Source organism: Eublepharis macularius, chromosome 1 (genome assembly GCF_028583425.1).
Source record: "Eublepharis macularius isolate TG4126 chromosome 1, MPM_Emac_v1.0, whole genome shotgun sequence".
Lineage (NCBI taxonomy): Eukaryota > Metazoa > Chordata > Lepidosauria > Squamata > Eublepharidae > Eublepharis > Eublepharis macularius.
In genome coordinates, this window is record NC_072790.1 from 136,128,767 (window position 1) to 136,143,158 (window position 14,392).

Genomic DNA, 14,392 nt, shown 5'->3' on the forward strand with positions numbered 1-14,392 from the left:
TCATGTGTAGCTTGGCCCTTAGACTGGAAGGTAAGAAAACAGCAATAAACAAAAAGGTTGTGGGGAGGAGATGATGATATTCCAGGGGATGATGAAAAAGCCCCAGACTGCAAAGGCTATTGGGACAAGGAACCTTTGCATTTTTTCCCTTGGAAATTAAGAAAGCCAATGACTAATCAGATCTGTGTCTAGTTTTAATCAGAAGACCTAAGTTCTTGTAAGGGATAGAACAAAAACAGTGAAAAATGGGGTATAACTTACATTAACAAAGCTAACTTAGGTGATGCGTGAAGCAAAAAATCAGTTGAAGGCAAATTAGCTGGGCTGTCTACTGACTGAAGGGCATATTTCCCCCCACAGGCAAGTCCTATTATCAGGCAGTATAATGAGGATACCTGTTCTCCAACCGCTAGATATAAGTATCCTGGTTGGCTTCTAGTGACTCTCCTATTGCACTGCCTAGAATGAATATTCAGCTTTGCCAAAATAAGAACAACCAAGCTTATCTTTACTTGCTGCTTCCACTTGCTGCTTTTCAAGAGACCTGTGTGTTCTGACCAGGGCTCGAAGCAGATCTGAATAACTACAAGCTTTTATGTTTTCAGCCCTTGTGTCTTTGTCACAAACTGTTGGTGGAACTGAGATCTCTTAGCTCAATTTTACCTGATCACTTCCACTTAACATCTAGATTACATTCAACAGCAGAAAAGGTCTTTTTTCCTCGTGCACAGCAATGTAGTTTTAAGTTAACCTCCAGCTTGAGGAACAGCTCTAGCGAACTCACATGTTTCCTTAATACTTTGTAGTATCTTAGTGGGTTCTAGTAAATTGTGCTATTGTTGCTTTCAGGTTTTTATTTCTAATGGACCAATACAGCTGCCTGGAATTTTTAATAAAATTATGGAATTAATTTTCTTTCAAAGATAAGCTTGCTTGCATGTCAAAAGCAGTCTTTTAGTGCTACCTACAGGTGAATGTGAGTAATGCTGCTAAGTATTGTCGAAGGCTTTCACGGCCGGAGAACAATGGCTGTTGTGGATTTTCCGGGCAGGAACTACAATGCCAAGACCACGGCAATACAGCCCGGAAAACCCACAACAGCCAATGCTGCTAAGTATTCTCAAATCTGAAGATCACCTTTCTGTTTTGTTATTTTTAAAAAAATCTATATCCTAATCCATCCCTACCCTTAGTCCTAGGATAAGGTAACAGCAAAATCAGAAAGTAAATACGTAATATTTCTTTAAACTTCCATTTTGCCTGTTCCAAATCTGATGATTCTTCACTTCTGAACTCAATAGGAAGGGGTTTGATATCTGTGAAAAGGTTTATCTGAAGTAAGATATGCTTGAGAGCAGTATAAAGTCATAGTAAATAGAATTGGGAATACGATCTTGATATTTGGTTCCCAACATTAAATAAATTCTTTTTGTGTTTCATTTGAATATATCTCATTAATAGGCATCTCATGGTTAAAAACATCAGTATCCATTGTGGCAAGAGTGGCAATTACTATGACTTTTGAACTTGTGTACCTTGTGAATTCTGAATTGTATCCTACAACACTGAGGTAAGTGGAACAGTTAAGTCATCTGAAAATTCCTCAGAGGATACAAAAGAAGTTCAGCGCTAGATCAGAAAACATGTTATGACAAGTTGCATGACCAAACAATGAATTGGTTCATAGAATGTCAGTTCCTTTGGAAAGGGTCTGCAGTATACACATATGCAGATCATATCTGCTGAATAAGAGGGAAGTGGGGTGAAGTGCCATCAGCGTGCTGATGATATCCATCTCTGCCTCTCTTTTCTATCTAACCTAAGAGAGTCAGTGACCACCTCAAACCAGAATTTGGGAGCTATAAAAGGCTAGACATAGGAGAAAAAAAATTGACATAATCCAAACAAAACCAACATGCTGTGTACTGGGAGCAAAGCTGATTACAGAATAGATATACAGTCTGTCCTTGGTACAGTTTTACTCCAACCGGAAGATCAGGTTTGCATTTGAGGGCACTTCTGGATTCATCTCTGTCCCAAGACAAACAAGTGGCAAAGGTACTCTGGAGTGCTTTTTCCCAGCATAAAGTGGTTTTCCAGCTGCAGTTATTTCTGGCCATGCTTTGGTGACACTCACACTGGACTGCTGATTTTGATGTTTAAAGAGCTTGATTCTAAGTACTAAAGGACCATCTTGCCTATTTGAACCTTCCTGGGTACTGACACTGCGCAGTGGTGCCCTGTTGCAAGAACCCTTATCTGACCTCTCAGCACAGTGGTTAAGTGGTTCGGCTGCGAATCAGCACTCTACGGGTTCGAATCCCACTACTCCCATGAGCTCAGTAGGTGGCCTTGGGTAAGCCGCTCCTCTCAGCCCCAGCTGTATTGTGGGGATAATAATAACACTAACTTGTTCACCACTCTGGGTGGGGCACTGATCTGTCTAGAAGAGTGGTACATAAGTGCAGTTATTATTATTATTCTACAGCTCTGGCCTCCCAGATGATGGAGTACTCTCCTGAATGGCATACAATTGTCATTTTTGAAGGCTTTCAGAAAAAGCCTTGTCACATCTTTTTAAAAAATTATTTAAATTTATATATGATTATGGATGTCTATGGCTAAGGATGGGTTGGAGAGCCTTTAAGCTGATTTATATTGATTTCATACTGTTGATTGAATTTATATAGCTGCTAATGTGTACTGTATACGTTTCTGGCTGTTCTTTTATTGCAGACATTTCAACAGATTTTATAATGCTGATAATGTGTTTTAAATGATTTTTAATTTTTTTTTAATTTAGGGTTTTTAAAAATAAAAATATGCTGCTTTAAACTCTTTTGAACACCTTTTACCAAAGGGTACATTCTGCTTTAATAGGTTATTTATCTATTTTAATACTGTGGGTTTTATGCTATTTAATATTCTTATTGTATGTTTCCCTGAGTACATTTTTGTAGCAAAGTGGGATATAAATTTAGGAGAACTAAGATTCCAGGTAGTTATGACTGCTTCCCCTACCTTTCAACTGTGCTTTTGATTTAGCACAAAATTCCAACAAGTAGATAGAAACAACCATTTACCAAGCAGTAGTTCATCACAGTACTTTGATGTATCTTTAATATGACCTCTATTGAGAACTAGACGGGGGGATGTGACCCTGCTACTTCGGCTGGATCTCTTAGCGGTCTTTGATATTATTGATTGTTGTAGGCTACTGAGCTGCCTCTTGGCATTGGGACGAAGAGTCACCATGTTATGGTAGCTTGAATCCTATCTGGGATGATGGTCTTCAAAGGAGCCAATGGGGGGATTTCTTCTTTGCCCCATGGCCATCAGCCTGTGGGGTTCCACAGGGTTTGGTCTCATATGAAGCCACTAGGAGAGTTCATTAGGAGGCTTGGGCTGTGGTGTCAGCAATATGCAGATGATACCCAGCTGTACCTTTCTTTTCCACCTAATTCTGAGGATGCTGTTGATGTTCTGAGCTGGTGCTAAATTATGGGCTAGATGATGGTGAACAAGCTGAAACTTAATCCTGACAAGACAGAGATTCTCTGGGTTAGTAGAAAGATTGACCAGGGACTTGAGGTCCCTCCTGTCTTGGTTGGGGTTAAACTCCACTTGAAAAGCCATGTTCTGAACTTTAGAATGCTACTCAACATAACAGTCACCTTAGAAAACCAGGTGGCTGCATTGATTTGGAGTGCATTTGCCCAGCTTCAGCTGGTGTGTCAGCTGTGCCTGTTCCTGGTTCAGTTAGATCTAGCCGCAGTGATCCATGCCTTAGTTACTATCTTTGCAAAGTGTTTGGAAGCTGCAGCTAGTGCAGAATGCTGTGGCTAGGCTTCTAGTTGGGACCAGCCATCGGGAGTATATGACACTAATACTACAGCAATTACACTGCCTACCAATCTGCTTCCACGCCCAATTCAAGATGTTTTATCCTTTAAAGCCCTACATAGCTTGGGACAGGCATATATTCCTGTCTAGGAATTAAGAGCATAGGGAGAGGCCCTCCTGATTGTCTCATCAACCAGAGAAGCTTTTCTGGTGGATACACAAGAGAGCCTTTTTGGTGGCAGTCCCACAATTATGGAACAATCAACACATGACCCCTGCTGTCGATATTTAGGAGGCAGTTGAAGATGTTTTTGTTTAGGTCTGCATGTGATTAATTTCGTTTTTCTATTTATTGAGAGTCTTAAACTTTGATTTTTAAATTATTTTTAAATATATTTTTGTCATTGTTTTTACATTGTAAGCCACCCTGAGTGTTGTAAAGTAGAAAGGCAGAAAATATATTCTTCAGAGTAATGAGAATTTCACTGCATATTGTGCTGATGTGTATTAAAAAGGTAGTAAAATGGTCAGTTATATACATCCTAAAGTAATGCAGTCCAGATGTTAGTAGGCACACAAGTTTCTCTTATTTAGCTACCAAAACACTGATCTGTAAGAATGCAAAGCTTTTTTCTTTCTTTTGTTCAACAGGAAAAAAGGGTTATGCATCCAATGACTAGGTCCTAGACGAAAATTCCATTGCCTTCTCTGAGATTTAAGTTCACCTAATCTTGTAGGTTCATAAATCCTGATTTTCCTTTCAGATTTTTACATCCCGAAATACATGCATACAATCCCATATGGCTTACATGGCAGTTAGTGCCTGGCCTGAAATAGTGTTGGTGGCAGCACCTCAGAAACCATGTATCTGTCCTTATAGTTTTGAAGGCGCCTTCTAGAGCTCAATCCGGCCTCATTTGCAAGGACATTCTGATGGCCTGTGGACTGGAGGCCCTGATTTCCTGGCATCAGGCACAGTATTTCATCTGAAGAAAACAGATGACCAGAGTAGGAGGGAGATATGGGATTGGGCAGGGAGGTAAGTGTAACAACGTTAGCTCATGCACAAATGTATGTGTGCATCCTGATTAATTTAACATGTTATCTTTTTTCCCTATAGAAACTTTGGTGTTGCAATATGTTCAGGTCTGTGTGATATAGGGGGCATTGTAGCCCCATTTCTTCTTTATCGACTAGCAGACATCTGGGTGGAACTGCCTCTGATCATCTACAGTAAGACATTTAAGTCACCATTTTAAAAATTTCCTCCTCTTACAGGTTTTTCCATGAAAGTGAACAGGAATTTTTCCCACTCACCTGTAGCCTCACTTTCTCTTTCAAATTAGAGAAAAGCAGATCATATATACAGCAATGCAGTGATGAAGGCTAGTGCCCATAATAACTTCCTCATAGCAGAAAATGGTTTATTTAGTCTCCTGCTGATGCTATCTACAAAAGTAACTTGGGAGAGAAGTTGCAGGAGAGTGGCGAGTGAGAAAAGGGTTAAGCTCTGTCCCCTGCAGCTTCTCTAGTGAAATTTATCTGCTCCCAAAAATGCTTTTCTGAACAAGAATCAGCTATCTGCACTTAAATGCATGTTTACATGTAATGTAGTTTTGCCTTCAGGGCTTTTGCTCTTAAAGCCAAGCTACAAGTGACTTTTTTCACGTGGAGAACACTAGATCGTTTTCACAAGTTTTCCTGGGAACTGAAGTCCAAGTGTCCTTCCCCTCTCTGTTAGAATCGCTGCCTGAAGAGCCAGAGAAAGCCAGCAGCAGCAGCAGCTTTTGCAAATCGTTCCTCCAGTCACAAGCCTGCTCTCAACGTTCTTTGGGGACAAGCAGCTGCAACTTTCTCTCTGGGCATCCTGCTTAGCTTCACTGACATGTCGGCTTTCTCCAGAGCAGCTCCCCGGGAGCAAGACACCAAGGGAGAAAGTTGCAGCTGCCTGCCCCCAAAGATCGTTGAGAGCAGGTTTATGACTGGAGGAACGATTTGCAAAAGTTGCTACTGCCACCGGCTTTCTCTGGCTCTTCGAGCAGCGATTCTAACAGAGAGGGGAAGGACACTAGGACTTCAGTTCCCAGGAAAACTTGCGAAAACGATCAAGTGTTCTCCACGTGAAAAAAGTCACTTGTAGCTTGGCTCTTAGTCTTATTGTGTGCAAAGAGAAACCCAAGACACAATCATTTCCTTGATGTTTTGGTACCCTGTGAGGTTGTTGTGCTTTGTGAAAGACACCTACTTCCAAAAAGCTATGACTATGCTGTCTTCATTTTCATGTAACTTTTCCTAGAGATGAAACAAGAGGGTAAGTGAATCGAGACTGCATCCACATAGAGATTTTTCTCCACCTTATTTCCCATACTGCAGCATTTTTCCCCTGAGCATCCCCATAACATGGTCTTCTAATCATCCTCTAAGCACCCACTTTCTAGTTGTTTCCTTTTTATATATATATATAAATTTTTATTTTAATTACTAACATCAAAACTACAAACAGAAAAAGGAAACAAGGGGGGAGGGAAAAAACAACATAAGAACACAGACTACAACTACAAGTATTGAATTCCCTTCGTAATACAATTATTTAAAGTTAAACTTTCTAATATGCTATTAGATTGGTAGATCTTATAAGATACGAACTACAGTCAGGATCAGGTCTTCTTCCCCCCCCCCCACCCCGCGTCTCGGTCTCAGTTCTCTTTGAACACCTACAATAGCTGTGCTCACTCCCTCCTCCCCACTCCCCCCTTCAGATTCTGGATCTTCTTGCTCGAACTCTTGATGATTAAGCACAAAATCCCTCAGCTGTACTTCTGATATTATCTTGTAGGCTTGGTCTTTATATCTAAACCAGATGCCTTCCGGAAATAACCATTTGTATTTTATATCACGCTTTCTCAGAAGAGCTGCAAACCTTTTGTACTTGAATCTTCTTTTCCGAGCTAGAAATGGAACGTCCTTCAATATCTTAACCTTGTTGCCAAGAAAGTCCAAGTCCACGTTAGTCGAATTATATAAAATGGTGTCCCGAGTCTTCTTAGATGAAAAGTCAATAATAATCTCGTGAGGCAGCTGACGCTTCGTTGCATATTTTGAAGGTGTCCGACGGACTTCCAGAATATCGCTTTTTAACTCTTCTTTAGTTGCCTTTGCGAATGACGCCAAAAGTTCCGACACCAGATCCTTTAAATTTTCACTTTCCTCCTCCTTCACATTCTGTAAACGCAATACCATCTGAGCACGATCCACTTGTAGTCCTATCAATTGATTCTCCAAAAGCTTTACTTCTTTGTTTGTAGCTCTCATGAGTGTTGCATTTTCACGAGCAGATTTCTCTGCCTCGAGCGCTACATCTTTAGTGGTTTTCACTTCATTTTCAACTGAACCAACCCTTTGTCCGATTTCATTTAGCCTATCAACAAAGGGCTTCATAGCTTCAACAACCGACCGTTTAACCACCTCTTCAAGAGTCTCTCCCTTCCCCTGCAGCGCAGCTGAAACCGATTTGCCCACAGCAGGGCTCTGCTTTTTCATCGCCATCTTGGGGGGGGGGAGTCCGCCAACTAAGTTCCAAAACTCAATGAAGGGGAAGATATCCGAACCTTCTTAAGCTTCAACTCTCACCAATCCTTCGCATACGCTTAAAGTAACAGAAGGGATCCGCTTACTTACAGGCTTTCACCTTAAATCTGCTTGTTGCCATTCTCCATGGCCCGGCAGCACGCGATGTGCTGCACAAGTCTGCTGGCCTCCATAGGAGCAGATGGGCTATTTACCCCCTGGATCAACTTCAGGGGGCTCTTCCCGCAGCACTCCGGACCCTGACCCCCTACCTGGGAGTCCTGGGGGTTAACCCTCGCGGGTCAACCACCCGGTCAGGCTGCTCGGCCGCTTCCTCCCAGACCTGCGGAGAGGAGCGTCCGACATGGCCGGGAAAACGAAACCAAAAAACCCACTTTCTAGTTGTTTCCCATTCATAATGAAGTTGGATCTGTTCCAATCTGGTTTCAGAACTGGTCATGGGACAGAAAGAGCATTGCTTGCACTGGAGGATGACATGCACTGGGAGATGGACAGGAGGAGTATGACTTTTTGTTAATTCTCCTGGACCTCTCAGTGGCTTTTGAGATAATTGATTATGGTATCCTTCCAGACTGTTTTTCAGAGTTGGGTCTGGTAGGTACTCTTTTGATACTACCTCAACAGTAGGCTTCAGAGTATCGTGCTGGGGGCCTGCTGTGCTGTATGTTGGCCCCTGACCTATGGGGTTCTGTCTTGTCCCCCATGCTTTTCAACATCTATGTAAAGCCACTGGGAGAGATCTTTTGGAGATTTGAGTTGCCACCAATATGCGGATGATGCTGAGCATTATTTCACACTTTCAGAAGATCCCAGGGAGGCTATGGAAACCATGAACAGGTGCTTAGAGGCAATTTTGGGATGGATAACAAGCTGAAACTTAATCCCAACAAAATGGAGATGCTGCTGGGGTGGGGGTGAGGCTTGACCCAGGAATGGGGATATCTCCTGTTCTGGATGGGGTTGTACTCCCCCTAAAGGAGCAGGTTCATAACTTGGGGGTTCTGCTGGACCCACGTCTGCTATTGGATAAACAGGTCGCCATGGGTGCCTTTAATCAGCTCTGGCTGGTGAGCCAGCGGAAGCTCTTCCTGGACAGGAAAGATCTTACCACTGTGGTGCCTGCTCTGGTATAACATATATATTAGATTACTACAATGCGCTCTGTGTGGGGCTATCCCTTGAAAGCTGTCCAGAAACTTTAGTTGGTATAGAATGCTGCAGCCAGAATGTTCATTGGAGTGGGTCATAGAGATCATATCAATCTAGTCTTGTTCCATCTGCACTGGCTCCCAATTGGCTTCTGGGTCCAATTCAGGGTACTGGTATTGACTTATACAGCTTGGGACCAGTTTACTTTAAGGACCACTTTCTCCCATATGAAACTGCCCATCCACTCTGGTCATCTTTGGAAGCCCTGCTTTGGATGCCCCTGCCATCTGAGTTTATACTGTTGTCAATCCAAGAAAGGGCCTTCTTTGTTGTGCTGCTGAAACTTTAGAACTCCCTCCCCAATTAGATGTGTCTGCTTCTCCCTGACATTGTCTTCTGCCAGTCAGTAAAGACTTCTGCTTCAATTTGCATACCCTCAGTAATCTCTTATTGGTCCTCCTCCCTAGTTGTGTTTTTTGTATATCTAGATGTCTTTACCATTTTCTTCAATATATATACATTTAATGCTGTTTTTAATGTTTTTAATGTTTTGATGCCTTGTTGTTCACCGCTTTGGGGGCCCTATTTGAGTGGAAAGGAGGCATATAAATGTTCTAAATAAAATAATATAAATGAAAAGGTCTAGATTAGAGATGGGCACGAACTAAAGTTTGTCATGAACTGGGCCATTTCATGCTTTATGAACCAATGGTTTGTGGAAGCCCATTTTCAACAAACTTCCACAAACTGGTCTGCCAGTTCATTTGGTTCGTGTACAAGCCCCAAACCCCTTTCTGTGCCACTGCAAAGCGGCACAGAAAGGGGCATTTCACTCCCTGATCAGCTGCTTGTTGGGGATCTCCCCGACAAGCAGCTGATCTAAGCCGGTGGAGGGAATGCTACTGTGAAGCAGCACAGAAAGGGGCATTTAACCCTCCGATCAGCTGCTTGTCAGGATCTCTCCAACAAGCAGCTGATCCAAGCCGGAATGCCCCTTTCCCTGCTGTCAGGATCTCCGTGACAAGCAGCTGATCCAAGCTGGTGGGGGTGAAATGCGCCTTTTTGTGCCACTTTGCAGCAGCACGGAAAGGGGTATTTAAACCCCACGAACCACAAACCATGAACCGGTTTGTAAACTGGGGCAAGTTCGTGAAAGTTCATGGTTCGTGAAACCGGACGAACCACAAACCACACAGTTTGGTTTTATCCCGGTTTGTGCCCACTTCTAGTCTAGATACTTACTTTTTAAAAACCATAAACAAGTTGGAAATTTATAAGAGCTAGTTAATATAAAGTTATTATACTATATAATATATGCTATATTATATTATTATATATTACTATATTATACTATATGTTATACTATATAAAGTTATTATACTATAGTTCCATAGTGACTACTCAGAAGTCCTCTAGCAGCATGAAAAGGGAAAAATGCAGTGAAAAAAGTAGCTGATAGAGGGATCTGTACACAAAACTCTTATGTGGATACTCCGTTGTCATTGTGAATGCTTCTGCATTTGTGATGGCGGTGACAGGGAAATGGAGAATCCTTCCCATGTGGAACCAGCCAAAGACTAGAATTTACTTTCAACAGGTTTAGATCTCTGATTGAATTCTCATTGCATAAACAAATCAAAGATTAATGAGTCAACAAAGTTAAAATGCTAGGAAACCCATACATAGAAATGGGTATTTATACACTAACCCAGTATGATCCTTTGGAATTTTGGAACAACCACTTCTAATTGCATAAAAATATAGTACGTTTCTCATCACTTTTTCACAGGTATATTTTGTGTTCTGTGTGGGATTCTACTTATGCTTTTACCTGAAACAAAGGGAATTTCCCTTCCAGAGACAGTGGAAGATGTGGAACAATTACGAAGGTACTTGCTATGTGTCTTTATATATTCTCATAGGCATTCTTGAAAATTCATATTCTTGAATCACTGGATTTTCAGACTCTATTTCAGCAACTGTTACTACCCTTAGGAAACAACTACACATTGCATTTAGTTCCATAATCATTTAAAGACTTTTCCCCCTTTCCAAATTCAGATTCTGGGGTTTTTTTTTCAGAGGACAAAATAGCATGAGGGAAGATGGGATCTTTAACCGTTTCTTTACATGCTGCCCCCATGCCCTCAATTCTTTTAACCCTGTTGGAGAAAATGTATCTGTATTTTTTCTCAGCAGGGGTAAAAAGGGCTCAAGGGAGAGCCTCTGCTCCTCCAAAAAATAGCTTAATGCCTGCATTTAGGAAAGAAAATACGCCTTTAAAATGATCACAGAATGAATGAAATGTGTAGTTCCACCTTAGATGTCATGAGCTGCATGATCTGAAAAACACACATTTTTACTTAAAATATGTCAAACTTTTTTCCATGATTAAAGCAAAAGTTTTTTCTCCTCTTATACCACAGTTTCAATAATTGTTGTGGGAAAAGCAAACACCAGGAAATCAACTCATACATTTGATCTTTTACCAAGTGTTGGCAAAGCATCATCAGTTATCTGGTTCTCACTTTGATGTCCAATGGATGCCATTATCATGTTGGCTAGAGAAGATCAATCTGGCTTAGTCATAATAAATAACTGTACAACATTTCTTTATACTATAAAGACATTCGAAATAAACATAATTTTTTTCCCTATGACTTTGGAAAGATGAACATATTTTCTGAGCTTATTGTTTCCAGAGTGGGAACTGTTCTGTGTGGCTCTTGTGGAAGAGTAATAGTTTTCTTTCAACGAAGTGCAGCACCAAAATCTTGGGGTTTTTTTACCTGCTAGGTCTTTTGGTCATTCCTTCTCTAATTATGGAGAACAATTACTTAACTGCTGTTGGATTCCATGAAATTAAAATGGTCCACAATTTTGTGATGAAATCAAAACTGTTCTAAGGATTTGGTGACAGTGAAGCAAAGCAAAATGGATAAACATACTAAAAGAAGAGTAAAAGATCATTGATATTTTCAGAGTAGAATAGAGGAAGGTTATCCCATTTTATCTTCACAACAACCTTGTATAAGATAGGTGAGACTGAGAGATAATTATTTGCCAAAGCCGTACATTGACCATCATAGTTGAGTAGAAATTTGAACCCAGCATTCAATCCATTGCATCACATTTATTCTAACTGATGGGGGTATTAAGGTCTAGAATATACTCAGCTTGTGGCTATAAAAAAGCAAAGATTCAGGAACTTTATTGGGGCTGAACACACACACACACACACACACACACACACACACACACACACCTTGAAGCAACAGCATACAATCTCACTAGTTCCTGATTATTCTATAGCATGTATTGGCAAATTTCTCAGGTGCAGTCCTATGGACTTGTTCCAAAATTCTCTTGCTGTGACTACTCAGCAGCAGTCGCACAAACATTAACACTACATTTGTGCACACACCACAGATTAATGTACCTGCAAACACACTCTTCAGTTCAGTAGGGAGCACACTTGGGTAGGAAATGCCCTTCTTCTTTGTGGGAGAAGTTAGTTGCTAGGTAATTCCAATTAAACAGCATTCTTACACAATCTCAGCATGTTTCTGTTGTATATTTATTGCTTATTATATACACGGACAGCGCGTGAACAGCAAAATCCGCGGGAGACACATGTAAGTACAATCGCGTGGAGAACGCGTGAAATTCGTATCGTCTGTTTCGGCTCTAAGTACTACTTATTCCACACTGAAGACTCAGGTGCTCACTGAAAGGGTAAGACTCTGTTTACGGCTGAAAGAAAGACCCTTCTACCCAGCAGCAAGAACTGTTGTAAACTTGTGATATGTTCTAAGCTAGCAGAACTGGTTGTATTCAGATGTCAAGACAAACTAATTATTCAATGGGAGGTTGGGGGATTGCATTGGTTGTGAGTCGTGACTCACAATCATAAATTGTTTGCTGTGCTCTCCTTGGTCCTCTCACTTCACTTGAATACTTGCCAACTTGCAATAATGTCTTAACTATACACACCTCCTCCAATTGTAGTTCTTCTCCTACAAGCCAGGATTCTAAAATGAAAAGTTTAGATGCAGAGGGAATTAGGAGAGCTGAGGGGAGTGTACAAAGACAGCGAACGAACTGTCCTTGTGCCTAGTGGTGACAAATCTGAAATTAAACAGTGTTTATTTTGCCATCTGAATGCAGCCACTATAAGCCAGTCTTTATGAAGACAGGCAATAGACAAAATACTGCTCTCTTCTCTGAAATAAAAGTGTAGAATGGAAGGAAAATGTTTGTGGGAGTTGGACTGCAATCTTAAGCATACTAATGAGAAAGCAAGTCCCATTGAACATGCTGGGACTTGCTTCCAAGTACTGGATTGGCTGTTGTTTTGCTGAGAGCAAGGAGATATAATAGCAGTGTGTTTCTCTGATTCCTAGCAGGTGGCGTGAAATGCATTATCTTTCCAGAGTGCCTGTGATATGGCTTACCTACAAAAAATGAATGAAATTAGGGGAGTATGTGATATGTGAGAGCACTTATTTGTTATGTATAAATATTTTTTTTTGAATCTGGGGAAATTAATAATTTTCTATAACAAAGAGAGAGAATAATGGAGATTATGTGGTATTTTTGTATTTAAAAATGTTAGCTGAACAGGTATTGCTGAGTGTAACAACAAGTACCAAACCTTGTTAAGTCTGTGAGCACTTTCAGCCTTTTGAAAGCATTGAGTGGGTGACATCTCAAGTGGCTGCCATGAGGGCCAGAGCCAATTGCAAACTATTGGGAGGTTCCAAACCAAGTGTTCTATTCTGATGAAGACAACTGTTTCTGAATAGAGGTTCCCTGGAAATACAAAGCTGATGCTTCCTGAGCTCTTCTTAAGCACCTTCTGCTCTGTCGTGGGAAAATTTTGGAGTTTGGCTCTGAAAGACCTAGGCCCATAGCAGCATTCCATCTAGAAATTACAAGCGGCAGTTTAAAACACTCCAAAAGCAGAGTTTTTTTTTTCTCTACTCCTCTTCAACCCCCTCCCTTTCTCTTTCCTTAACTTTCGGTTTTTCCTTATCTCCTTTTACAAAGCAGCCTGCTAAGGAATGTGCTACATTTGGCACACTATAAAGGATAGGGAAAAAAAGCAAGGTCGTAGGCCTGAACTAAAAAGTCACGCATGCGCACAAGCCATTACATTTCACTGCACATTTCTGCTGACTTCAGCAACGAAGTCCTAAGACTGTCTTGCAGAGAAGGTAAACAAGTCTTTTTGGTCACCCTGGATCAGGTCCATTAGCCAATGGGATCACTCCAGTAGTGACGACACACAGCCCATTGGACCACTATATAAGAGGGTTACAAGCCACTGTAGAGAGCTCTGGACTCTGAACCTGGGAGTCTAGGGACACTACCTGCCCACGTGGAGCCTGGACGGCTGGGGACAGACCATCAGAGCATCCCAGCCAAGTAGCCAGGGAGGCTCTCCCTTTTAGGGAGCCTCACTGCTGCACTTCAGCTCCAGCCCAGGGAATGCCCAGGCTTTTCTATAGTTGTCTTAGGTTTAAGTGTTAGAATATAAGTTGCCTGTATTCATCTAGTGTGTTAAGTGATTTTTAGGATTTTAGAAGTTAAGTTGTAAGCTGAAAATTTGAGTTGTATTCTAATTGTAGCAAACTGCTTTGTGTTTCATTTTACCCGGCTTCAATAAACCCTTCTGCTTTAGCATTATATTGTGTAAGTGTTAAGTACCCTTAAAGGTGGGAGACAAAGGCTTACCCCAAAACCAGGACGACTGGCTACGGAGGACCATAAGAACGGACCCCAAGAAGAAAGAGCTAACCGGCAGGCTCCG

At 41.3% G+C, this 14,392-nt stretch overlaps 1 protein-coding gene across 1 annotated transcript in view; it reads left to right on the forward strand.

The window, feature by feature from the left end:
• The window catches only part of SLC22A3 (solute carrier family 22 member 3), a 56,107-nt gene extending 41,839 nt beyond the window's left edge, over positions 1-14,268 (forward strand). Inside the window, exons 8-11 of the mRNA XM_054970169.1 lie at positions 1,462-1,570; positions 4,964-5,076; positions 10,370-10,469; positions 11,007-14,268. Of these exons, the coding sequence (XP_054826144.1) occupies positions 1,462-1,570; positions 4,964-5,076; positions 10,370-10,469; positions 11,007-11,061 (377 nt within the window). The 3' untranslated portion in view covers positions 11,062-14,268. The remainder of the gene's footprint in view (positions 1-1,461; positions 1,571-4,963; positions 5,077-10,369; positions 10,470-11,006) is intronic.
• The last annotated feature ends 124 nt before the right edge of the window (positions 14,269-14,392 follow it).